The sequence below is a fragment of the Polypterus senegalus genome, chromosome 16 (genome assembly GCF_016835505.1).
Source record: "Polypterus senegalus isolate Bchr_013 chromosome 16, ASM1683550v1, whole genome shotgun sequence".
NCBI classification, from domain to species: domain Eukaryota; kingdom Metazoa; phylum Chordata; class Cladistia; order Polypteriformes; family Polypteridae; genus Polypterus; species Polypterus senegalus.
The window spans coordinates 52813467-52840789 of record NC_053169.1 but is presented as its reverse complement, the minus strand read 5'-3'; the positions used below and the strand labels follow the sequence as shown (position 1 = coordinate 52840789).

The following is a 27323-nucleotide window of genomic DNA, read 5'->3' as shown; positions in this document are numbered from 1 at the left end:
CAGCCAAACCAACCTAAGATAAGGACTAAGCACCACAGTTGTACACAGACAGTGTCAAATCCATTTATCATTTGCTTACAAGCTACTGCAAGTGATCCCTTGTGTGTGGCTAAGTATGTTGGTATCCTTTTTTCCCATGCCACTTGTTAATTTCTTGGCGACAAAATTTAAAAAATATTTTTAGGTATCCAAAAATACTTCGGCCCATGTGCTTTCATTTAATGCTGCCACTATTGACAAAAGGGTGTTCTTAGTTCTTTCCAGTGCCCTGTTTGTTGTTATCTAGTGATGGACTGGTAAAGCTAGTGCACTGCCAAACTGTTAGTTTGACTAATGAGAGGCTGCCATTCTGTCATGCTCTTTTGGTTAACTAATTTTGTACCAATATTTCGTCAAGGTACATTTTTAAAATCTACCGTATTGAACTTCTATTTCACCTGCATGATTTGATAGTTTGTACCAGCTTCCCACAAGCATAAAACATTTGTTTGAAGAATGGCTTATTGGTATCTACCGTAGTGCCCTAATTTTAGGTTTCTCTATGTATAAACTGAACTTTTTGTCCTCCCTAGCTGAGCTTTATAGGTGTCTTTTTTTTTTTTAAAGGATTTTGTAGACCTACAGTTGTGCTTGAAAGTTTGTGAACCCTTTAGAATTTTCTATATTTCTGCATAAATATGACCTAAAACATCATCAGATTTTCACTCAAGTCCTAAAAGTAGATAAAGAGAAACCAGTTAAACAAATGAGACAAAAATATTATACTTGGTCATTTATTGAGGAAAATAATCGAATATTACATATTTGTGAGTGGCAAAAGTATGTGAACCTCTAGGATTAGCAGTTAGTTTGAAGGTGAAATTCGAGTCGGGTGTTTTCAATCAATGGGATGACAATCAGGTGTGAGTGGGCACCCTGCGTTATTTAAAGAACAGGATCTGTCAAAGTCTGCTCTTCACAACACGTTTGTGAAAGTGTATCATGGCACGAACAAAGGAGATTTCTGAGGACCTCAGAAAAAGAGTTGTTGATGCTCATCAGGCTAGAAAAGGTTGCAAAACCATCTCTAAAGAGTTTGGACTCCACCAGTCCACAGTCAGACCCCAGGAGTGGTCGACCAACAAAGATCACTGCAAGAGCAAGATGTGTAATAGTCGGCAAAGTCACAAAGGACTCCAGGGTAACTTCTAAGCAACTGAAGGCCTCTCTCATATTGGCTTATGTTCATGTTCACGAGTCCACCATCAGGAGAACACTGAACAACATTGGTGTGCATGGCAGGGTTGCAAGGACAAAGCCACTGCTCTCCAAAAAAAACATTGCTGCTCGTCAGCAGTTTGCTAAAGATCACGTGGACAAACCAGAAGGCTATTGGAAGAATGTTTTGTGGACGGATGAGACCAAAACAGAACTTTTTGGTTTAAATGAAAAGCGTTATGTTTGGACAAAGGAAAACACTGCATTCCAGCATAAGAACCTTATCCCATCTGTGAAACATGGTGGTGGTAGTATCGTGGTTTGGGCCTGTTTTGCTACATCTGGGCCAGGATGGCTTGCCTTCATTGATGGAACAATGAATTCTGAATTATATCGGAGAATTCTAAAGGAAAATGTCAGGACATCTGTCTATGAACTGAATCTCAAGAGAAGTTGGGTCATGCAGCAAGACAACGACCGTAAGCACACAAGTCGTTCTACTAAAGAATGGTTAAAAAAGAATAAAGTTAATGTTTTGGAATGGCCAAGTCAAAGTCCTGACCTTAATCCAATTGAAATGTTGTGTAAGGACCTGAAGCGAGCAGTTAATGTGAGGAAACCCACCAACATCCCAGAGTTGAAGCTGTTCTGTACGAAGAATTGAGCTAAAATTCCTCCAAGCCGGTGTGCAGGGATGATCAAAAATTACCGGAAACGTTTAGTTGCAGTTATTGCTGCAAAGGGGGGTCACACCAGATACAGAAAGCAAAGGTTCACATGCTTTTGCCACTCACAAATATGTAATATTCAATCATTTTCCTTAATAAGTAAATGACCAAGTATAATATTTTTGTCTCATTTGTTTAACTGGTTTCTCTTTATTTTTAGGACTTGGGTGAAAATCTGATGTTTTAGGTCATATTTATGCAGAAATGTAGAAAATTCTAAGGGGTTTGCAAACTTTCAATCACAACTGTAGGTTAGCTCCACACACAGCTTTCTGTCTTTAACATTAAAACGTTTGTAGCAGCCATGAGGTGCTCACATTCACATTGTTCTATAATGTTTTGTTTTTTTCCATTTTGGGGATCCTTGGAATGCACCCAGCCTTGACTTGGCCCATAAACTCACACAGAGATTCATAAAAGCGGTTCATTCAACATTTAAAAAAAAAAAAAAAAATTAAGCATGAACAATTAAGTATCACATATACTTGAGACCCACCCAGAATAGTCACAGTGGCACCAACTGATTAAACACTGCTACTAAAGAAACAGATGAAACACTAAGTACTAAATGACAAATTATAAACACTCTGCACAGTTCAGTTTCAAAAATGCAGATGATAGTGATAAATAAAACAAGATCCAATGTGAGCAGCGTCCTGAATGAATGTAAGGTTTTGTTCTACTGTGGTACAGTTGTTTAGTGAAGATTTGTAGATGTTTGGAGTAGATTTTTGCAATGCAGATAAATCCACGTGGACCAGGAGACACAGGACGAGAAAACAAATCCAGTGAAAATTGTAATGTACCGCGTGATCTAATTGTAATCGTTTTGGGGTGGGGACAGTCTCAGTCCTGCTGGCTTTTTATGACTTTCTTTGAAATACAGGGCCTAATATTTCCAGTGGCTCAGTTCTACCGGGACTGCTCTGAAGTGTAGTCCATTTTAACTAGCACTGCTACAAGTTTTCAGGAAAGCGCGCAAGCGACACAAATATCTTCAGTTCCAGGATAGGATGATGGTTATATCTGCTGATCCTGCCTGGTGTTCTTGTTGGTCTGCAAGTACTGTTGTGATATTTGATTTTTTTTTTATTCTTTGTTTATTAATTTGTTGTTTAATTTGCTTTGCACAGGGGACTATGAGAAAGGAGTCGACCACTTGACAAATGCCATAGCTGTTTGTGGCCAACCTCAACAATTACTGCATGTTCTTCAACAAACGCTGCCTCCTCCAGTATTCCAGATGCTTCTGACCAAACTTCCAACCATCAGTCAGGTGTGTAACTCCTCTACTCTTGTTTCTCTTCATTAACAGCCATGATCTCTTCTGTGTCTAGCTGATCATGACAGAGCAGTGGCATTCAGTGTGTATACAGTTCATTCGCTTTTTCGTAGACCCTTGAAAGTTGAGACTGTCATGCAGAAGTGTGCAGTGGTAGTACTCCTCGTTCTGTGCATTCTTAGAAACCCCCAGACAGCTTGCACAGTAGCTGCCTGGACAAGGATGAATGCAAGAGTAAGTGCAAGTGAGTGTTATCCTTAGTGGGAGAGCTGAAAGGTTCCCTCACATCCTCTCACAAGGCAAACACAGAGCTGATAGCTGTAAAGAACACTAAACTTACAATTGTTTGGTTTTTAGCTACATTACATTTTCCTAAAGTCTGGGAAGTCAGGGTTTTCTGTTTTAATTGATGCTAAACTAGGACAGCTGTTCATTACTTTTATTCTACCCATGTCATTTGTAAAGACTATGCCTTTTCCACAATTTATTAGGCATTTTGAATATGCATTCTATTAACTTAAACTGGAAAAGAAACCACCTTAAAGTATTCCACTCCACTAGTGTTCTCTTTGCTTAATTTATTGCTGGTTATCAACAGTGTTAATTGAAGATAGGGTAGTGTTTCTTAATGTTTATATGGTAGAGTTTTATTGTGGAAAGATTCCTCTACTTTAAAACATAAACCACTGTTTCATAATAGGTTGATTTTTTTTTAATGTGGAAATGCAACTCTTTCACCTTTAGCAGCACTTGCATGTACAGTTCACACTTTTTATTCTCTGTTCTACTGTGAAACTCTATTGGAGCATCGTTCTCACCCACTGATTTGACTAATATACAATTCTTGGCAGATGAGGAAAGGAACATGCAAGTTGGTGTAGGGGACAGCTAAAGTTAATATTGTAACATTTAGAATGTCAATACTCTAATTGCATGTGCCAAAGTGAAAGAGCAATAAAGATTTGACAATCCACACCATGCAGCTTGGCAGCGCTTGTCAGTCAGTATTTCAAGGAGTTCGAGCCTTTGGATTGCTGAACAGCATCCTCATTACTGTTTGTATATCTCAGTCAGATCAATGTTGGGGAATGTTGCTTTTAAAAGTAGCTTGGTTGCATTACTCATTACTTGTAAAACAAAGTAACTAAATCTGCTATATAGTTATTATAAAATGTAATGTGTTACAACAATTTATTACTTTTTCTTTGTATGAAAGCTACACATTTCATGGGCCAGCATTAGTTAATAATTTCTAGGCCCAGAAACTGCTCATGCTAACATATTGCTGTGTGCAAGCAAACAGCAAAAAGCACTTTCTTGTGCTGAAAGAAGAAAAATTATTTGTTTTTTTACATTGCCAAGGGATGTGTCAAACAGGGTGGTCCAGATCTAATTATGCAGATCCAGATCGTCTGGATGACTTTGATTTATGCGGGGACGATTCCAGTTTGATTCTTCATGTTGTCAGTTTGCACACTTCTTGATGGTCCAGGATTTTTCAGGTGATTTTCTATGGAATATACTTAAGTTATAGCATAATGAAAATTGCATAATTAGATATGGACCACCCTATAGTATGAGCTGGCATTTTGTCAAGCAAATGAGCTGTTGAGGAGCTGATACAAACAGTAAGCCTATCAAATTTGCACAGGAATTCCAACTAGTGCCACAATGGTGAGCAAGCTACCTAAACAGCAATAATCCATCGGCACTTGGCATCAGCGAGCACAGCAGCAGCCTGCCACTATAGTATAAAATAAGCCAATCTTAATTATTGTGCCTTCATGATGACACTTTAAAGCAGCACCCTGTATTACAATTTCTAAACAATTTAATATGCAAACAAGCTGCATAAAATATAAATGTGTAATTTGACAGCATAAAGAGTATAATAAAACAATATATATTAATTTCTTGCGGACCAGCAGAAAAGACTTCATGGATCACTGTCTGGAAGCCTCTGACTAAAGACGCATCTGCTGGTGGCTTTGTGCGTCCCGGGCTCCCTTTAAACTCTACCCCTTGGCCACACAGTACATTTTTCAATTGTGAAACAGGCATTTTGATATGATACACAGCCGTAAACATGTGTAGGAAATTCATCCTTACTAAAAATGTCTGAAATATTAAAAAATGAAAAATTTTTCTGTCTTTGCCGCCTGTGTGTCAAGCACCCTTTACATCTGCCTCATTTCAAGCAGAGTTCAGAAAAGCATAGAATTACTTTTGGTAACATATATTTTTACTTCAGTAATTATAAATATTGTGTTAAGTTACTTGTTACAGCAATGTTTGCATATTCCCTCTGTTTCTTTGTCGTTTTATTACCCAGTTCTTGTGCATCTAGCTTCCTTTCTCTTGAGGCTCTGCGTTTCCTTCTTAGTAAGGACTCATAAAAAGTAAAAAATTGGCTCTGATGTCCAAGTCAAGCCTACAGAGTTGTGAGCTTGCTGATGCTTGTGAAACCTGACTTACACTGTGTAACCTAATGTGTGTGCTTGTGTCGTACAACTTTTTCTAAAAAATATCCATAAAGATGTAAATACAGATGATTAGTACAATTATACAAATGTACAAATAACAATTCAGAGCTGTAACATAGAATAACGGCCAAAAGAAAACCTGAGCAAAGACCATTATTTCAAAACCCATGCACTCTCCTTCAGTCCAGTGTGGTGTTATGGGTCCACAGCTCGTTGAGTAAAGGCCATTTTTAAATAAATAATCAATGTGCTCGCGGCTTAGTGAGGGGACGTTGGGCCATAGTGGGCCGCGGGACGATCCGTAGGGTGTGGGCGTTTCTCACCTAGTGCACAGGTGAGGAACTGCCCACATTCATGATTGTCCCGTGGCTAATGCTGCAGCTGCTGTGGCCCTCGTCATTTTAAAAAAAGCGCGAGTCGGTTTTAGGGGGGAGAAACGATCGGAGAGTGAAAGGAAAGGAGAGGACGGAGGTTACCGGGAGCAGGAGAAGAAGCGGGCGGTGCGTGAGTGTGGTGAGCGCGCGATCGAGCGCTCGTGGACAGCTGCGTGGAAGCTGGGTGTTAGGCCGACACCCAGGCGTTTGTGTTGATGTCGCTCCCGCTGAGCGATCAGGTAGCGGGAGTGACCAGGGAAGGCGACTGGCCGCATGAAGGCCATTGAAAGGCAGCGCAAGTCGGGAGACTTGGTGGTGGGAATCCCCAACGTGAGCGACCTGGCGTTGTGGGAAACCAAGTTCTCCGGGACTGGGATGAGTGCCATACCGAAGCCAGGGATCGGGAGGTCTCCAGTCTCGTGCGTGTGTTTCAGGAGGGCAGCAGCAGAGAGCGTCTTGCCTGCTGCGATGCCCAAGCGGGATTAGCAGGTGAGATGCTAACAGAAGAGCACCAGATTTGTTTGTTGTTGTTTTAAAGACTGCTTCCACAAGAAGATTTTAACCTCTGGTTTTAAAGGATTGTTTTTTCTATTTAATGATTTTTAACCTCCACGTGTTCTTTTTATGGATTATTTATTTAATGAACTGTGAAGAACTGCACTATTTATTGGAACACTGTTTTTGTTTTGTTGATTTTTAATAAAAGCACTGTTGCACTTTTTGTATACCTTCCCCTTGCTGGAATTATTTGCCTCCATTGACTAGCTCACTCGGCAACATTATCGACGGTGTTGGGTTCATGTGCTTCCAACAGCAAAGGGAGTGTGGAGCCAGAACCCACATCGTCACATCCAGTTCATTGAAGTTCATTAAACACGAAGACAGTCCATTTAGTTGAGCTTTAGTATGGGGCCCAATCAAGCACTGGTTGGTTCATAAGCAGTCCTCGCCACCCACCATTCTCTTTGTCAATACAGGATAGCTTGTACAAAGCTGTCCTTCACTTTTTCTCTACAGCTGGTTAAATACAGTACTTTTTTATGACAAGGATTTTGGGAGGGTGATGAGTAAGGCTTTTCCATATGACCCATTCTTGCCTGTAATTTTAGAAAAGAAAAAATGTGCTTTGGAATGGCCCTGTTTTTTACAAAACACTCTTAGCAGTATTAAACACCTCAAAGATGGATTATAGAATATGTTTATCTTGTCACATTTCTGTTCTTTGAGTGCCTAACCCTTATTGCAAGTATTGTAATCAGGCTTGGTAAATTTTGTCAATACATTTATCTTCCGAGTGCTTTTGTAGTTTTACTGAGATTCTCTGTTTTAGCCATTTGTGTGTCCTCACTCTTTATCTATTGCCAGAATCCTGGTGTTAGAAATGCCAGCCCTAACTGCTTGAAATTAATTACTTTTGGGGTTATTTTTTACAATTTTTACATATGTCGTGTGAACCAGTTTTTCCTCTAAAATACTAATTTATACCTGCCCAGTTCACATTTATCTGTACATTTTGGACTTAGAACTGATTAGAGTTTAAATTAGTCTGTATATTAATCATGTCATGTTCTCTCACTGTCAACCTGGATTGGCAGTGTGTGATTTTAACTTAATGGAAGAAGTTAACCCAAATAAATCTGAAAAACAGCTGGCAAATTTATAGAAATATTCTGTGTTCCAGGATTGTTGCACATACAGTTGTCATATTTATTAATGACTGTAAAGCAATGGAATGAGTGCTTTGATTTACGTTTAATTTAAGCCAAAATGCTGAACAGACTATCCATTGGCTCTTAAACCGTAAAACCTGTGAGCCAGATATATTATTTATGGCTGTTCATCAGTGACTATGAGCTAGACAAGGTGTGGGTTTGAACCATGGTTAGAATCAAGAAACCTATCCACAACTGAACAATTAAGAAATCAAATGCAGTTGTAAATGTTAACTTTGGAAATGACGGTTTCTTTTAAGCTGCAGTAACCAAAACTTTCAATAAATTGAATTTCTGGAGAAAAAAAAACTACTCCTATAGTTTTTAATTTCCAGAATGGTTAAACTTCTATACTTGTAAACAAAGCTTTAGACTCAACAATAGACATTCCTGATTTGTCGTTTTTGAAATTAATGAATCGGAGTATTTGAACGTGCGATCACTTCTGTAAGGTACATGCAGCTCATAGTAAACTCGGCGGAAGACGTCTGCTTTTTGTTACATTCTTCCAGTTTATTTCTACCACATACAATAGCCGAACAAGGTGGGTAGCTTTTATTCCATAAATTGAACCATTTCTTTACAGGCCTTGTTTGTGTTCTGCACTGCTGTCGGTATGATTGCTGCCTTCAGTATCCGTGTCATTTAAACAGAAGAGGACGTTCATTGAGACTTTTCACTTTCTTATAAAAATTGCAGATCTGTTCTGGAATCTTTCTGACCCACTTTTCAAAAACTTTTATAATGTTTTAGATTTCATTTGGTATGTCCAATAATAATTTTAGTTTCCATTCAGTTTGTAATCTCTGCTGAAAATATATTTATCTTGTATAAACTTTTGCTTTGTAATACTATGCTGGACAGACCAGGCCATCCTTTGCCCAGAAATTTTCTGCTGTTCTGACAATTTTGGACCATATGACTACCAGTCTCTATCACTTTTTAGCAGAGTACTTTAAAAATGCATTTGTTTATTGTGTATAATATAAGAGTTTTACACAAACAAATATTTTATGAATAAGACCGATGGATTGTAATTTTTTATTTTGTTTGTGATTCAAGGTGTCTGTATTTGTTAGTCCTGGTTCAACATTCCAAAGTATTGGGATTATTTCTTAAATATTCTGCCTTTAAGAAGCACATCTTGTGGTGATTCTCTCTGTATTTTTGTATTTTCTGAGCCCATGACTCATTGTTTCATGTAGCTTTTTGGTGTTGCATTGTTTTCTGTCTCCACCCACAGTCTTCAATGAGCAGTCAACCACATTAGAAATGCAGTTGTGAAGAATGTTACTTATCCTAACCAATTATCCATTGTGGTGATAAGTCACTTCAGTAGCGCAATACATTATAAATGTGGGCTGAAAATGGTAAAGGCATTGAAAATCCTTCAGCCACACCTTTGTAAACTCTACATGTAGATGTGGCATTTCTGGCTGCACCCCTGAGTCTGTGTTTTTTTTTTTTTTCCGTCCCTGAAATTCAAGTTTTGTTAATCTAGAGATCTCCTAAAATAATTAAGCTGTGGTTACCCTTATATTTTTGATACATTGTTTGTTGTCATATTCCTGCTGCCTTAACATTTGAATGCTATTTGAAAGCTATTGCTTTATATACTGTAGGTGGTGATTTACTATCTTCATTTACCTTTTCTTCATTTTCAGCGTATTGTCAGTGCACAGAGTCTGGTGGAAGATGACATTGAGTAGGTGGAGTGTGAAAAGCCATGGTGATTCTCTCATCCTCCTGTCCCAGCTCTGTCAGAGCCAGTGGCACAAAGAAGGCAGACCGCTTCCTAAGCAGAAGATGCAAAGTATATGACCCTAGTCTCATGATCTCCCAATTTCTTTTTTTAGGTTCAGTTTTATTTATTATTCTCACTTGCCTGTATTTTGATACTAATACATTTGTCAAATGTGCACCCCATCAATAGAAGTTGTATCTGAACATCTGACACGGAACTGTAAAATTGTATATATGATTGAAAAAAAAAAATAATTATGTGACTTTAGTGGTAATCACTAATGTGTCTGTGCATTTAAAAATCTTGTCTGTCATTCAAAGAGGTATCGGTTTCCTTTTTTAATAAATATAACTATGGTTCCACTTTTTTATGTTATCAGTGACCTATTTCTTGTTTACTAAATAATGACTGTTTAAGCACAGATTCAGAACTGCACCCTTAGTGGAAAAATTATGAAAAACAATCCCCCCTTTCTTCACACAATTCCCTTGATATGAAAGTGCTTTGCCCTGAATACAGAAGCAGCTTGTGTTCATATTCTTGAGTATTTGGTGGTAGCTCTTTATTCATCAGTTAGTCCAAGGTTTTTTCCCAAGTTCCCGCTGTGGCTGCAGGTTTTCATTCCAGTTTCAAAAATAAATGGTTCAGTCCGACTTGTAAATAATATAATCGTTTAGTCTTTTTCTTCTATTTTCGTATTCAGAAATAAGAGCCAGTGTGTTTACATGTAAACAAAATTCAGAACTTTGCATGTTTTGCCATAACTTTAATTGTTAAATTTCCTTTACTATATTCTTTTTAATTGCCCAGATACTGATGATTAGTAATGAGCTGTGCAGATACAGTGCTGGTAATGATACTGAATATGACAAGGAAGCAGCCACTTCAGTATGAAATTGACGTGAGCTAACTAAAAAAATGACTTAAATGATCAAAACATAAAGAGCAAAATGTCAAAAAACAAGAAACTGAACAATAATGTCACACACATGCTTGCTGCTCTCCCCTTAATGTATCAAAACCATATTGTAACTTCTGGATTGACACAAAAGGCAGAATACTGGGAAAGTAACAACTTGTTTAATAAAGGCAGGATTACAGTTAAAAGCAGACCGTGCTTGGGTTGAACTCATGCAGTTAATGTGGTCCACAGGTCTGAACCTGAGGACCCCTTAGTTAAGTCTTCTATTATTTAATAAGTACACGAATGCAATGTTGAAGTAGCAGCTCTGCTGTAACATTCAGTTTCATCTGAACCTGTGTCTGCACTACTCATCACTAATTGTGTTTAGTTTGATACAATTTAAAGAGCCAATGCTACTGAAATAAAAATTGTAAAAAAAAAAAAAAAGTGCTTAAAATCTATGACAAAGAAAATACATTTTAGAATTTTGCCTAAATGTAAATATAGTACAAGAGAACCTTTCTGAATTCTGAATTAGAAATGAAAAAAGGCCAGCTAATCAATTGGATCAATGCGACACACAAGTGCCCCACTGATTTGTTAAACTGGCTTTAATGAAAGCCTGCAGTCTCAGTGGTACACCGGGACTGAACTGTGGAACTCCTGTATTAATCCATTTTTTTGAACTGTTATATTCCATGATCCTGTCCTTTGGAGCTGGGGCCTATCCCAGCAGTATGTGCTGAACTGGATCACCAGTGTGTCGTGGGGCAGAGTCTTACTCACTTTTTATTTTCCCTTTTGCTCCTAAGTGGAGCATAGAGACCTCAATGATGCCGCACCACCTTGTCCTGTTTCTCAACAGTTCCTTGACCTCACCCGTGTACATATTGGATCAAAAACTTCTGAATGTGTGTGTCTTAAGGAACTAAAATATCTGGAGAAAAGGAAAAGGGGTAAATGTACAAATTCTAGTTGACAGTAACTGAGTCTGAACCAGGGTCACTGGGAATTTGAGGGAGCTTTGGTAATGACACTGAAAGTGAGCTGCCCACAATTCTGGGACCTGGGTAACCAATGTTAAGTGAAAATTATTGAAGGATACAATTTGTTAACGTTTAAATCTCTGAATCTCATGATTAGTGGGTTATGGTTGATGAAAGGTGCCTCAGATGTAATTTAGCAATGGAGTGAGACATGAATATATGTAGTAGGTTTTGAGCTGTTCTGAGTCTGCTGTAATTGTGTGATGCAAGTCTTACAAAATGCTGATTTTAGTCCCATAGGAGGAATAGATTGTAGGCAGTTATCCAAAATTACCAGGATAAATTTAAAGACGGGAAGGAGTGAGGCTGCAGAGCTTTCACTTTGCGTTTCTGTGCAGTCTTTGTTCCCGTCTCATTACCACATCTGGCTCATTCATGTTGGTGCTTGGGTACGATTGGTTTCTCTATTGTTATACATTAAACTGTGTTTATGATTCCAGATTCTCCTTCATATGTTAAGTAAAAGGCCTCAAGCGATTAGAATCTAAAAGCATTTTGCGACGACAGAGGTCAGTGCTGCTTTTTTTCCAAATTAATTTATATATTTTGTACTTAATTTGCAAACTTGTTTGTTTTAGGGCAGTTTTGCGTGCATGGCTAGTTTGTGGGTGTATCATTCTTAGTTGGACATGGCTGTTCACTTTCATAGTCTTAGTCTGTAAATTTAACCACCATGTCTCTGAAAACACCCAAGTTATGGCAACACCTGTGCCTGTCCGCACGTGTGAAGGCATCTGGAGTGCGTGGACTGTCTGAAACTGGACAGAAATGTGGGAGAAGCTGAGCTCATTGCACAAAGGCTGCCAACTTCTCCTTTGACTTCGAACATTTGTTGTTTATTCAACAAAAAATGTAGTTTGGCAGGGAAGAGAGCGACGTTATTATAAAAACAAAGTCTGGCTTGTCCGAAGTGAGTAAATGCACGGCGATGCTGTATAATCATGTGTAAAGTTCATAACATTTCGTGAGAAGTTCACAGAAGCAGAGCTGGAACAGCTCCTTGGATGGTGAACAGAGGTCTAATTATTTTTATCCCCGGTCTGCAGCTGCTTTTTCATTCTCTTGGCAAGGCAATGCAGGCAGGAACCCCTGCCAGAGTTTCTAACTTAAAAAAAAAAAAAGACTTTGTTCACCAGGAGCAAAATATAAAGATTTGAGTCCCTGCCCAGAAATGTCAAAATGCCACTGTGCATTTTCCATGAACTCACGCACAAGTTCATGGAGGATGGGGTTTGTGGCTCTGATCCATGGAGTGCGAGACCACGAACATTTCTTTAAGAGTAGGTGACAGCCATGAGCGCAGAATTTTAGAGGTTAACGCCAAAAGCTTGGGAGGCAGACTATGTAGGGAATCATTGTTGACTAGAAAGGGTCTGGACCAGGCAGGCTGAGCTGATGAATGCTGCTTTCGTTTTCCACATGAGCATTTTGTCTTTTGATAAATGTTCTCTTTGCTTGAGGTTCAGGTGTCTTATTACTGCTGACACATCAGCAGCATTGCAGTTGATTCCTGGGGTGTTCCTTTAGGCCAGAATGGAATTGTGAGGAATAATAATCCTTTAGATTATTGTGTTTACGTCAGAATGAGGTTGAGCACACAGGGATGTAGAGAAAGTTGTGGAACTGAATCAAGCACCCATTCAAACCTCTCAAAAGGTTTATGGAAAATCTCATTTTGCCACATTGTGCTGTGAAGACCTAGCCATACCTGAAAATAAAGAATTGGGCCAATGAGTCAAATCGAGTCATCTCTTGCCACTGGCTGCTCACATACTTATCCTTGTCTTCGACGTCACAGATGGTTGAGATAAAATTTAAAAAGTTGGTCCTCAAATGTCCATACTTCTAGTACATGTGACAACTGGGCCCATTAGGAGCCTTTTTAGTCAGTCAGGCTTGCAAGTTTTTGTTTCAGTCCATATTCTTAGCGAGAAGTTTTACTGCTCAATGTTTTTGTGCTTCATTTTAGTTTCCGTGCTTGTTATGATTACCCATCCTTAGTTGCCTATTTTAGAATTACACAGCTACATTCTGGTTTTTAATGTCTCCTTATATACTGTACATGTGTATAATGCAAAGTTAACTGATTGCCTGACTGATTTGCTCAGCAACTAAAACATGTTTGTTTGTTTAGTTAAAAAGCAGACATTTTCTAGACACCTTCTAAGAAAGGACATTTCGATACATATTTAAAATACAGCGATAAAAGAGCATCCTATGACAGAAAAACAAAATACTTCAGAATCTTAAAAATGCCTTAATGGATTTGATTGAAATCAGGTAACTTTTTAGTTAGTATTTATTAATAATGTGCCTTACATGCCTTGTGCTGTGCTGAGAGTGGCTTTTATACAAATGAAGGATGCATTGAATAACGGGCCACACGAATAGCAACATTAACCAAAAGGGTGAACAGATGGCTAAAGACGGGTTCGCAAATTTCAATAGTTAGGAAGCCCTGTTTTTTTGCTGTTTAGTACCGGCGTTCATCTTGGTTGTCTGTTCTGCATCCGTTGACCTCCTTGTGTGAAGCAGTGAGCGCTGTGAAGCACTCTTCACCTTGAATGATAAGAGAGCGGATCACCTTGAAGTGTCGAACCCTGCGAAGCCCTCTCGCACGTGTGACTAGTGTGTGTTGACCTCCGTGAAGCACCAAGACATAATTGACGAGTGCAGAGTACGGGGGTTCACTAGTGCAGTTTCAAGACCTATTAGCAAAGGGTGAAAGGAGCGCTAACAGCTGCGTGGCTCTTCTAAACCGCTGTGCAGGAGTTAGGGGTGCGATAACCGCTGGATGGCACGTCAAATGCCCTCACAGCTTAAGGAAACATAACAGGTTACCCGTTTAAATTCAAAAGAATGCACATTCCTGTAAAATTGTGTTTTTTCAATGACCATCAACAAAAGCCAAGTCACTAGGAACATCGGGAATTGATCTAATGCAGAAATGTTTTTTACTCATGTGCAATTGTATGTGGTATGTTTAAGAGAAAGTGACTCCAGTGCCTTAATATTATTTGTTTATAACCTTATCCAGGGCAACTTGCAATGAGTTATATTTCTTTTCTTTTTCCTGCTGAAGTACGTACGGGCAGGTGAAGTGGCTTGCTGAAGGTCACACAGCATCCAGAGCAGGGATTGAGGGCCAAAGCCTGAACCACTACACCATACTGCCTGCCCTGGCTAAAAGACTACAAATGTACACAGAAAAACATGTAGTCCGTTATATTGTACTGATACACCTGAGTAACTGAAGGCACTATAAATGACGCACATTGCCTTACAAAATCTCCTGGATAATGCCGGGTAGCACAGCTAGTTAATAATAAGATGCAAATGACAAATGAACGTGCAGTTCTTCATGTGATTCGTCTCCATTTACGCCCTGTTTGTAGTTATCGTAAACTGTTTGGTGTAATAAAATACTTGAAGTAAACCAAAGAGGAAAATGCGAAGGATTGAGATTTACTTATCAAATCATTAGGATGAAAACATCTGTAAAATAAGAATGACCTGATATGGCAGGACGAAGGCTCTAATGAGCCCTAAAGTTCAATCAGAACTGCTATTGCTGAGGACTGGTTTCTAATTTAGGAGTGGGTTTGAACCGAAACCCGTGGCTGCTCCTGTCTTCCAGTACCGACCCCAGCAACCCACCGTTACTTTATTGGCCTAAAGTCCAATGTCTTACTTTCTGGGCATGGAAGTCGTTCTGCAGACTGCTTAGCTGTTATGTCACCTTCTAGGATTTTAGGACATCCTGGCCTTCACAGATTCTCATACCGGGTCACAACCTGTGAAAGAAATGTGGCCGCTGGGTGAATGTTAGGACTTTTTCTTTGGGTGCTGTCCATTAACATTATACTGTGGAGTCCAGGCAAATGTAATCATTTTAATAATCCAGCCTTGTTGGTAATTTTTTTTTTTGGTAAACTTTTGGTTTTTCTCTTTTCTCTCTGACACCACAGCAGCTAATTCTGTGGCTTCTAATAGCACTGAAGGGGTAGAACAAGAAAGAAAGAAAGGAAGGAAGAAGTGTCTGTTGTCTTGTTCTCAGGTAGGAAAGCCTTGGGCCTGTTTGGCCAGACGGTCCTTATTCGAGTAGAAGAGTTTATCTTCTTGATGTCTTATTACTTGATCTCATTACTGGGGAATATCAAATAATTAGTAATCCACGTCAAGTTGAAGATCTTGCCTAACCAACCTTTTGGATTTTTTTTTAACAGGCAGCTGCAGTAGCTGACAAAAACAAAGCGTACAACAGAATTTGCTTAGACTTTCATAAAGCTTTTGATATGGTCAGGCACCGACCCGGAATGATGAAGCTAGAAGCTTTAGGCATTCGAGGTGACCTACAAAACTGGACCTGAAGCTGCTAAACCAGCACGAGACGAAGAGTTCAGAGAAGAGGAGAAGGCACCGTGTGGAGTGGGGTCATCAGTGACGTCTCTCAGGGGTCTCTAATTGGTCTGTCAGTTTTTTTTATATTAATGACACTAATTCTGGTGTAGTTAGTAAACTTGTGAAGTTCATAGATGACACTGTGGAGGCTGCAAAAAGAATTCAAAATTACAAGCTTCAGAGCTGAATGAACACCGGGAATGTGCAGTTTAATGTAGAAAAGTGCAAAGTGCTACACATGGACAAAAGGAACATCAGTTATAAACACAAGATGGCAGACACTGACCTCTGGAAAGGATTTAGGGGTTCATGTTGACCCACCATTTTCATTGACCAATCAATGTACAGAAGCAATTAAACCGCAAATAAAATGTTAAGTTATATCACAAAAACTAATGAACGTAAATCAAAGGACGTTACGCTTAACACGCCAGGAGCACCACAACTCGAGGTCAGGGTGCAGTTCTGGTCACCACGCTACATGATAGACAGAGCAGCACCCGACACTGCAGTCCCAGGACTTGAGGGCATCTCTCCCAGAATTAAACCTGTTTAGTCTCAAGCAGAAGATACTGCTGGGGGGGACCTCATCCTGGTATTAAAATCCTCAAAGGCACTGATGAAGGAGACCCAGCAGAATTCCTTCATTTTAACGGTGGCTCACATACTCAAGGACATCAGTGGACATTAAGGCCGAGTGCATTTAGGACTGAAGACAGGAAGCAGCTCTCTACACAAAGAGTGGTGGGACTCTGAACAAACTACTGAGACGTGGAGTTGAAGCAGAAGTCTTTAAGAAGAATCAGGATGAGATGTTGGGACAGCTTAGCTATGAGCTAAACCAACGGGTCTGACGGACTGAATGGTCTCTCGTTCGTCTCATTTCTTGTGTTCTTATAAGATGTGTGAGGGCATTTTGGTGTTTAGTATTGATTTAAAATAATATCACATCACAGTAAAGTGTTTGTGTTATGAGTTGTGGACTACTTGGACTGATCGGATCACACTATGCCACAGACTTAAAAGGAGCGCACCAACAACCGACTCCGGGTTCCTAGGATTACGTAATTGAAGGCTGCAACAGAAAATTGCTAGAAAAGTCATCCAGTGTCCATCCGGCCTCAAGATGATCTCAGCTCACTGTGTCCTGACGTGAAGCGTAATGCGGATATGCAGAGCTTGCTGCAAAGTGACAGTGTGCTGGCATGCAATTGACCTGCTTTTCCAGGTTTCTCCATGTTTGACATCAATTCATTTTAGTATAGCAGCCCTCTGATCAGAAAGGAGAGCTGCACCCGTTTAAAAACTTAAGACCGTTATACAGTGTATTCCACAGGCCAAAAGTTTCACTCTGGGGCAACTGGCTTCAGGGATCAGGATGGTAATGTAGGGAATCGATGGGGTCAAGCGTGTCTGTCATGCTCTGCATTCCCACTAGAGGGCATGAATCGGATTTATAGCAACACTGGATGAGATGACCAGACACTCGGCCATCTTCATCAGCGGTGAGTCCTGCTTCTTTTTTGCCAGTGTTAACCACCACTTTGACACAACAATGTCATGGATGAGTGTAATCTTGAGAACACTATTAGAATTGAAGGTGAGGTGGCATGGGGTGTTGTCACATAGGATAGCCATTCGCCTGTGCTACTCGTCCTGTGGTGTATAGCTGGCCTGCTCGAATGCTGGTTACATAATGGAGGGGCGTCTCATTTGGAGTTGTGCAGTATACTGGTACTGTTAAAGTATAGTTATGTAAAGGCACTATATAAAACAGACAGATAGATGTGAAAGGCACAGTACAATGATAGACATGTAAGGCACTATATAAAACATGGATGAAAGGTGCTATATATAATAGATAGATGGATAGATCTTTATTCACCGATGCAAGCCCTTAAATTCGTGCATCATTGCATAGCCAGTTGATGCCTCACAGTAAGAGAAACAGAACCTGACCGGGCGGCATATGTAATAAAGAAAGGGTTTGCAATAAGCCAGTGTGGCCACAGGAGGGCAGTGTTGCTCCAGTCAAGCCGGCGCCCCGTTCAAATGCTGAAGGAATGTTACAAAACAGCTTCAAAGGAGCGAGCAGACAAAGCCTAAATGCTCTGAACTTTGAGTCCCTGGCTGAATTCTTCATATTATACGCCGAGAGATTCTAAAATTTCTCTCTGCATGTGTATTTTTTTCTTTTCTTTTTCTCCTTGGCCGTTTTAAACCTGAAGTCTTTATTCTCGGGCTATTTCTTTACCGCAAGTGCTTCTAATGAATGAACTTGAAGCCACAGATATTGCCAGTGAGAAAGAAAAAAAAATGGAGGAAGAAATCGACGTGGAAGAACAAAGATGGTCTTTTCTTGATGTGTCCCCATTTATCTTGCCACACTTCTCAGCGGCTAATTGCGTTCATTATCTAGTCAAGGCAGATAAGCCCGCTCTTGAAATTCTCTGTTGGTCTGTCAATTGATGTTTGCCTTTTGCTGTTTAATTGTGTTTTTTTTTCTACATCCCCAGCCTGAAAACCTTTTAATTATTGTGAGCTGCTATGAAAAAAGCTTCAGAAAAGCCGAAGGAAAAGGTAAATGACGACTGCAATGGCACCTGGCTTTGTAAGCGAGCGCTAGGCCGCGGTAGGACTTGACAGGCCCGCCACCTCCAGGATGGCTTTCTGCCGCGACCTTTGCTCCGCTTATATGTGCTGCTGGCACAAAGCTGAAAAACTATTTACAGACGGGCTCTGCTTGAGCAGAAGTAACTTGAGATAAATGACTCCGATAAAGAGAGGCAGGGCGATGTGTGCTGCGGCTGGCAGAAATGCACCGTCAAAGTCATTTTTAATGAATTGTTTAGAAATAAATCTTTTTTTTTTTTCATTCCCCTCAGCGTAGGGTTGTGTTTGTTAGGTGTGGCCCCCTGAAGAAGGATGAGCAGCGAGGTGATGCCGCCTTCCTGAATAAACAAATGGCCTTCATTTTTCATTGTGTTTTCTTGGTAACCTTGTGGTTGTGTATGGTCACCTGACACCATCATGGGCTGCAGGACTCGCAGTCATACCAAAGATTTTATTGATGCTTGTTTTTTTAATTTGGAAGAGTCGTGTCAAATTTGCTTTATGGGTAAACTAAATCTGGTGGGCCATTTTGACGGCAGCCCTGCTGAAGTGCCTAATGAATGAGGCCAGGAGGTGAAGACCTGGCTGGGCAGCTTCTGGATCGTTCCTCCATCTGTCCGTCCACCACCACCAACAGCAGTGGGCTACAGTGTACACTTGTGCCCCCCCCCAATTTCTTATAGGGGTCAGTGCCAGCCTGAAAGACTGGCACTGGCCCACTGGCACTGATGTGTCTTGAGCTGGCAGCAGGTGGGCTGTGTGGCTATGCTTATTGTCACATAGCCAAGTCTGAATAAAACCAAATGTGAGAAAGTGCTATTCCCCCCCCCCTTAAGAAACTTTCCAAATCTGGAAAGCAAAAAAAAACACAATGTGAGAAAGTATTGGCCCCCTTCCTCATGGCATCCATTTCCGCATATTTTACCCAATGAGCAGCCTCAGGCCTTTAGACAAAATGCAATATTAAAGAAAGGGAACCTGCAGTAAGATGTACTGCACGGTTTTTAAATCATGATGTTCTTCAATCAAGGCACAAAGTTACTCTGTTACTCCAGTGAAAATGTAGTTGCACCCATAATTTTAGTGTCTTCCGCAGCAATAGTCACAGCTCTTCCACAATTCCTATGGTCTTGCACGTCGCTGTTGAGGAATTTCAGAATTGCCTTCATTCAGACATGTTGCTAGGTTTGTGAGTGCAGGCATCTCATTTTAGGTCCTGCCACTTCGTCTGTGTTGGGTTCAAGTCAGGATGTTGACTAGGCCCCCTCAAAAACATGCATTTTGTTTCTTCTGTGCCTTTCATTTATAGACCTGCTTTTGTCCAGCGGCATCCCTAATGACACTTCAGCTTCAGGTCCCAGACAGATGAGCAGACATTAAGAAGTGCCGAATTCAGGGTTCCTTCAGTAACAGCAAGCTTTCAAGGTCCTGAGACACAACAAACGAGTCCCCACACTGTGACACTATACTAGGGGGCACCATAGAGCCCCAAACCACAGGCACAATAAAGCCCCAAAAGGACCCCTTGTTTTGCTAACCAATGGCTTGAAAGCGGTTACTGCGACGTTGCTTGGAAATCTTGGCAGGCTCCCTAGGTGGGCCTTCAGCTGACAGTCCCATGCCGATGTCCGCAGCCCACATGAGGTGTTATGTTGTGCCTGTAAGTTCTCCCCTGCCCTGACAAATGGCATGGCTTGCTTTTTGCTGTTGTTGATCCCTGAGCAGATGGACTCTGCTACTGCCCTCAACAGCAGATCGTGTCACCATCAATACAGTCATCCTCCCAGGAACTTCAGACAGCAGCTCAAAATGGGCTCTAGAGATCCCTTCTTCTGGCACAATAGGCATGCTGGTTGATCTGTCAGACCCCAGTAGCAGAGGTTTGATGGGCTAGGATGGATTGAATAAGGAACTTGATCCGATATGGCTCAGCCCACCAGTGACCTTGCAACTCATCTCTTGCTCCCACCTGGTCCATGCACCTTGCTGTTACATTCCCACCAGCCCACTTGAGTGTTCACCTTCCACTTCTGCTTGCACCTCTTCCTGGATCAGTCAGTGTCTCTCCTTGACTTGTGCTTTATTGTGGTGTGGTTTTAGGACCACCATGCCTAGCTCGTCCAGGTGCTAGTACTCCCAATAGAGATTTGTGCCGTAGCCGTGCTTCAGCCTGGATGGCGGCCTGCCATTTTCTCCCAGTCCTAACTGCGATGCTAGCTGTATAGTATAGTCTCTGGACAGTAGCACCTCTCTAGCACGGGTTATCCAGAACTCCTCTGGGAATTTATATGTTACATTTGACAATTATGGAAGCAGAAAACAATTGAATTTTAGTGCAGTCCGTTTCACAGCAAACAGCACCACACAGTCCCTCAGTACGGGGAAAAGAATAAGACCTGGAGCAACACAAAAACAGAAGGAGAAACCTGCTACTTGTAGCCTCAAGGGGGCACCAGGGAGCTCCAAACCACAGACACAATGTCACTGAAATAAAATGTTTTTATTTTTGACCAACACTTTTCAATACAAATGCCAGCCAAAACTCTCCAGAATAAATAGATTATTTCCTGAGGAGTGTCACCTGCTGCCACCCGACTCTGACTCTCCGAGGTGGGGTGGAGCAGCTCAGACACAGGAGCACTTCCAGGTCAGGTTGAAGTCCCACGAAGTTGGGATTGTAAACCCCTGCAGAAACCCTTGGGGACACCCATGGAACTCAACAAGACTGCATACTGGGACTCCAACTCCCAGCATGCCCTGTGTGTATCCAAATGGGTACTGAAACCCAGGGATGCGTTTCTTCCAGGGAAGAAAATATTCAGCAGACATCATCTCTTCTAGTCCTTCCATTACACTGGCCTCCCACCTGGGTAAGGATCCCTGCTCAACGCTGGCCGGGATGCCAGCCCATGTATGCCATCCATTACAAACTGTAAAGTCCTGTCAGTGGGAGAGACCCACTTTCCTTTCCAGCTTTCTTTTGAATACTATTTAATGTTTGCCACCATCCAGAAGTAGCTTGGCTGACTGATAGGGTTCAGTGTTTTAGTTATTAAATGGAATGGCACGTCTTCCATTTGTACCAGCTCCCATGTATTAAGAGGACCAAATTTAAACGTGGAAGACATCTCCCCAACGTCAAGAAACAGACATTAGTTGGCTACACTTCACTCTGTGGTATTTCTTAGTGAGTCAGCTGCTTAAGTCAAAGTCACACTACAATGCAATCAATGGGTCAGACAATGGGTGTGTGTGCAGTTTAAAGTGGCTGTCACTGCAGCACAGTGGGGGCAACAGACAGACCACCATGGAGAACACCAGTCACCTTGACGTAAACATCTTCTTGCTGCATAAGTCATCAATTATAGTCTACATGAGGTGCACTGTGTGTGTTTGTTTAGAAACGTGACATACTGTATATTTCCCATCCCAAGTTGCACTAAAATGTTTCCTCATGCAAATGACTGTGATTTCATTACATGAAACTTCAATACACAGGAAGCCCACCCCTTTGCTGTTACCTAGCAACCGGCTGTTCGTGTATCTTGATTCCTGCAGAGGAGTTTGAGGATATCCATTCTCCAGACTCAGTGGAGGAATGTAGGGAGTATCACTTCTGTCTCCTGCACATCTTTAGGATTGTGATCACCAAACTGGCAAAACAAGCATCAAACCACCAGAAAAATAACAACACACGTCTCACCGTTCAAAAAAGGTGTCCACATGACAGGAAGTTAGTCCAGTAAGGCCTCTCTTTATTAACTAGAGGACTTTTACCTTGAAGACAGGCAGATGTATGTCGAATGAGCACCTGAAAATATTCCCAGACAGGAACAGAACGCCTCTCTTCCTGTGTCCGTCTCATGAATTTTACTGTTTGAGAAACACCACAGTTTTATAAATTTTATGTAAAGGAAAACTTTTTTTGTTTTGCTGCAAATTCACTAAAAGAAAATAAGATTTTAAAGTAAAATTTGATAATGTGGAGTTTATTATTGAAATATTTTGAAGTGAAACAACACATGCTTTTGGCTAATAATTTATTCATTATTTTATATACAGTGAAAGGAGAGACAAAGAACAGAAAGGTTGGAGTCATCTGGTATCCTGTTTCATTACTTACAACTTAAAGAAGTCATTTGTAATAAATCCAACCAAAATGGTGGGGCTGGCCGCACCATCCAGTTATATTGCCATTTAGGCTTGATGAAATGCACTTTTGTGGTGAGGTCCATCTCCTCCAGCGGCTGGTCACAACTTCTGGGTTTGACTCCAGATAAGGACAGGCTGCAAGGGGTGGGGTAACCCCTGACGTGATGTCTCTGTTCCTCCCGCACCTCCTCTCCTATAGGGACGAGGAGAACATGTGAACAGTGAGCAACCTGGCGCTTTTGAGCTGAGCTCATGACCTTCACATGGCTCTGAAGGAGCTTCCTTAGCATACATGATGGACAATGTGTATTTTAGAACCATCTATTTAACTAATTACTTCTTTTTAACTAGTTTAGTTCTTTGTAAGAAGTGTCCTGAGGTGGGTCAACATTTTGATCTTTCAATAACTTCTGATTGTTTTTTTTGTTTCATTTCTGATTAGATTATGTCGTTAAATTGGTCAGGTCAGGACCATGCAGTGATACAGGGTGTTGCCGCACCCATCATATGAAGAAATGGCTCAGGATCTCGGTTGGTATCCCCCTGGGCAGACACGTGGTCCAGTCCCACCCTCCGGAAATGACCCTCTATTTGCCGCAGCCAGGTGTTATGTCGGCGACCCCTTAGTTTGGTCCTGCCACTTGGGTCCCCAACAATGAGGATCTTACGAGCCGGATCGCCCTCGGGGAAATGCGCCACATGGCCATAGTGCCGTAACTGACCCTCCCTCACAATGCAGGTAATGTGCCTCATTCGGGACTCCATGAGCAACCACTCATTCGACACAAAGTCAAACCAACGGTACCCAAGGCTTTTCCGGAGAGAGACAGTACCAAAGGAGTCCAGTCTTAGTCTCAGGTCACTGGATAGCGTCCATGCCACAAGACAGGAAGCACCGGGAATTTAAAGACTTGGACCATCGTACTTTTGCATTGATTTCGGGAGCACCACACACTTTTCAGCGACCTCATGACCCCACATGCTCTCCCAGTCCATCTACTGACTTCATAGGAAGAGTCACCAGAAACATGAATGTCACTGCCAAGGTAAGTAAACCTCTCAACAAGGTCGACACTCTCTCCACAGACAGACACACTGCTGATGGCCGTGCCCAAGAGGTCATTAAAGACCTGGATCTTGTTTTTTATCAGGACACTCACAAGCCCAGACACTCAGACTTCTCACTCAGTCTCTTGAATGCCCCGATCAGAGCCTCCATTGACTCCGCGAAGATCACAGCATCGTTAGCAAAGTCAAGATCCGTGAATCTCTCTTCACCAACAGATGCCCCACAGCCATTGGACCTCACAACCCTCCCCAACACCTACAGATACTTCACGAGATCTCAGCATATCTCAGAGCAGCTTCTTGGGAGCAGCAATGGTAGTAGATGGCAGCAGCCCAATGCCCCATGTTAGTCACAGATCTGGTGAGCTGTACATTATCAGGGTGGCGTGAATCCATTTTAAAGGAGGGTCGAAGAAGCCATCATATATCAGCTCAGGCCAGGACTCGTCATTGGGGACTCTTTGGTGTTTTTATACAGTAGGGGATGTGACTGTGATTGCTGTTGCTGTATTTATATGTCATGTTGTCTTTGACCTCATTTACACAATGTGTGTTTAACATTTTACATACATCTGTATCGGTGAGATAAGCTTTTGGGTGTGTGGGATTAGGGACACTGAAGTGACATTAAATGACAGATTCCAGGGCTCACCCTTCATTATTCTATTTGTCAGAGCCTTTTGTGTGGTCCACAGGTTTATCAGAAAACAAATTTACATAACAAACACTACGGAAAATGGCTGACCAAGAGGAATCACAAATGTGACGAATATTGGAGACAGGAGAAGCGTGGGAGAAGAAGGTCAAAACAGATGTGGTGGTGAACTTCAGCTAAACTTCACTAAATCAGCTGAGTGCCTCAAATAATGAAAACAAAGAATCACAGAAAGTCTTTTGTTTAGGAAGTGATCTGCAATCTCGGAGATGAACGCCCTTTACACCCACCATTTAACTGACGTCTGAAACGCTATGGGCCGGCAACGACAAAACAAAATGGCATCTCTCCATGCAGAGAGTAGAGATTAAGGAAGAATATAAGACTCTCTGGATTGGGCTGCAAACACAAAAGGCTCTCATGAGAAAGGCCAAGATGGTGAATGTATAAACTGACGAGGCCGAGGTCTGAGGGAGCAGGCAGGACATTTCTACACTCAGGATTCCAGTCGTATTCTTTTAACACAATGGGGTGGCGGTAACAAGACAGGATGCGTTTGATTAATTAATGTATCTTCTCAGTCCCCGTAGCTGATCCTGACTTTGTTATGTGATGTTAATGTATGTGGGACAGTAACAGAAGTAAACGTCTTTCTGATGTTGTGACAGATATCAGCACTCTTAGGTTAGCCCAGATGGCCAACGTCACTCTGAGTACCAGCCGGGCTCTCCAGAGTCAGGGACACGAAGAAGGATGAACAATGTCACCCTGGTCAACCTGCAGAGCTCCATCAGAAGCAGCGTAAGGGGAATTCTGCTATGGTTCTTCATCCTGTCAGCAATTGTGCCCTCTCTCAGTCAGGAGTAAATACCTCCTTGTAGCACGCGTCTGAACTTCCTTAGGTCCTGCTCCTCAACATCCATCAGGGTCTGTACGACTAGATGAGGTGGAGGTCCTGCAAGACACACTGGAGCACACGTAGGGCCTGAATCAATGCATATGAGCCTAGGAGGGCACGGAAGTTCAGACATGGCGACGTGATGGGAAGGAAAGAGCGAACTGATTGGGGTGGAGCTCGCGATTAGGAGAAGAAGGAGCCGAAGCTATCAGGGTGACCTTTAGGATGGGATGGCCGGAGCAGTTTGTGCTGTCAATGAGATTTTGTTTTTTTTCTTCTGGATCACCTAATTAAGAATTAGAAAGAAAAATGAATTCTGCTGACATCAGAATGTGCAAAGTCAGAACTTTTTGCTTCAAGCCCCTTTTACTCTTCTGTGTTTTTCTAAATTTTGAGATTGACATTTTGCCAAGTGATTTACTTGTTTTATTTTTTTCAATGGCAGGGCGTTGCTGCTTTTCCGGCTCCGACTCGGATGTGGCATATTTATATCACACCAGCCATAGGACTTCCTGTTCATTTGGGTTTTTTTTCTCTCATTTTGGCCCCATTCAACAGTCAGGCCTCGAAATATTTCACCAGCCTGTCTTCCTGCCAGCTGGACTACAACAATACTGGAAAGGCACTTTGGGACGTCGTCTGGTGTCGACTCTTCATACATGAGCACATTCAGTGACTGTTAATAATCTGAAAATCCAGGAGAGGCTGCAGTGTGTGGTGTCCTGTCAAGTGAGAAGCTTGTATGAACCACGTTGAGATCACGAGGAGCCTATGGGAGCAGTAAAGAGGGGAAAGAACCATGAGATGTGTCATGACATCAAAAAAAACCTAGCGCGTTGTTGTCCTGTTCTGCGTAATCCTCAGCATCAATTCAAATGAACAGAGAAACCTTCAAAAGAATTGAGGTTTGAAACCACACCACAGATCCTTCTGGTGAAGAAGAAAATGGGTGGGATGGGGAATTACAGAGGTAATAAGTAAAAAAATAAAGGTCAAGAAGATGATAAGATGAAATATAAAGAAAACATCAGGAGCAGACATTCTAGTTGGACACCATTGGTCTGATTAATTCATTTGATTACAACCTGCCTGAAGAAGGAGCCTGAGTTTCCTCAAAAGGCTGCATATTGTAATCTGCTTGGTTAACCAATAAAAGGCGTCATTTTGCTTGACTTCCCGTTGAACTCAATAAAGAGCAATGAGCGTCAAGGCAAATGTCTTCATCCAGTTGTAGTTCATCTTAAGAATAATGAAAGTGCTGATTCAAACCAAATCAGGCTTCAAAGTTACAACGAACCAACAGGTAAGCCACTCGCAACTCTCAATGTCGAGACCGAAAACCTCAAGAACAAATATTTTACTCATTCATTGTGATCTTCTCTCTCATCACACACTCTAACACACGCCATCTGCAGCTCTTCTCAGCTCCACCTTTGCTCACCTCCTCCTGATAGCATCTCTCCCACAAGTCCAAGGGCCACATCAGAACATTCATTCCAAAAATGCTCCAATCACAACCTCAGGTTATTACCCTGTAGCCAATGATTTACCTTTTATCTCCGACCCTGTGGATGCAGGACTAATGTCTGTCAGGACAAAGAAGAAACGTGTCATGTCTTGTGCCAATTTTTAGGTTCAGAGAGAAGATCCCTGGGTGTTAAGGTCTCCTCTGTGCATTGCTGACTCACTCAGATGTTACGTCTTATAAGGATGGGGCGGTTTTGTCGTACCATAAGTGTCTCCATCTATCAAGGGATGTCTGCTGTGGTTTTCACCCAAGAATGAAAGAAATTTGACAAAGAGAGGGTCAGCAGAACAAAGACAGCTCACTTGTGAGCCTTGCAGCTCCGATTTAACAGGAAGAGGATCACAGCCTTGGGAAACTGAGAACAGGGAACACACATGTGTTGAATGATTGGCTGGCTTGGTATTTGAAGGGTGATAAACAGTGTCACTTTTGGACTCTTTACAAATGTACAAATAGCAGGCTGGCCCCCAAAAGAGTCAGAACGTTTTGAGGAATTAGCTCAGAATGGAAGAACAGAGGGTGAGAGTGTGCACAGGGC

General features: G+C 41.6%; 1 protein-coding gene and 1 long non-coding RNA gene across 2 annotated transcripts in view; both read left to right on the top strand.

Moving 5' to 3' along the window:
- tomm20a (translocase of outer mitochondrial membrane 20) overlaps nucleotides 1-9895 on the top strand; it is a 32811-nt gene extending 22916 nt beyond the window's left edge. Inside the window, exons 4-5 of the mRNA XM_039738135.1 lie at nucleotides 3059-3201; nucleotides 9441-9895. Coding sequence (XP_039594069.1) covers nucleotides 3059-3201; nucleotides 9441-9485 — 188 coding nt within the window. The 3' untranslated portion in view covers nucleotides 9486-9895. The remainder of the gene's footprint in view (nucleotides 1-3058; nucleotides 3202-9440) is intronic.
- A 1920-nt stretch (nucleotides 9896-11815) lies between these two features.
- On the top strand, nucleotides 11816-23348 carry LOC120516793. Its single transcript, XR_005630915.1, has 5 exons — nucleotides 11816-11979; nucleotides 15439-15527; nucleotides 15697-15937; nucleotides 18388-18451; nucleotides 23079-23348. It is a non-coding gene; the product is annotated as an uncharacterized LOC120516793 (long non-coding RNA).
- Nucleotides 23349-27323: the final 3975 nt, after the last annotated feature.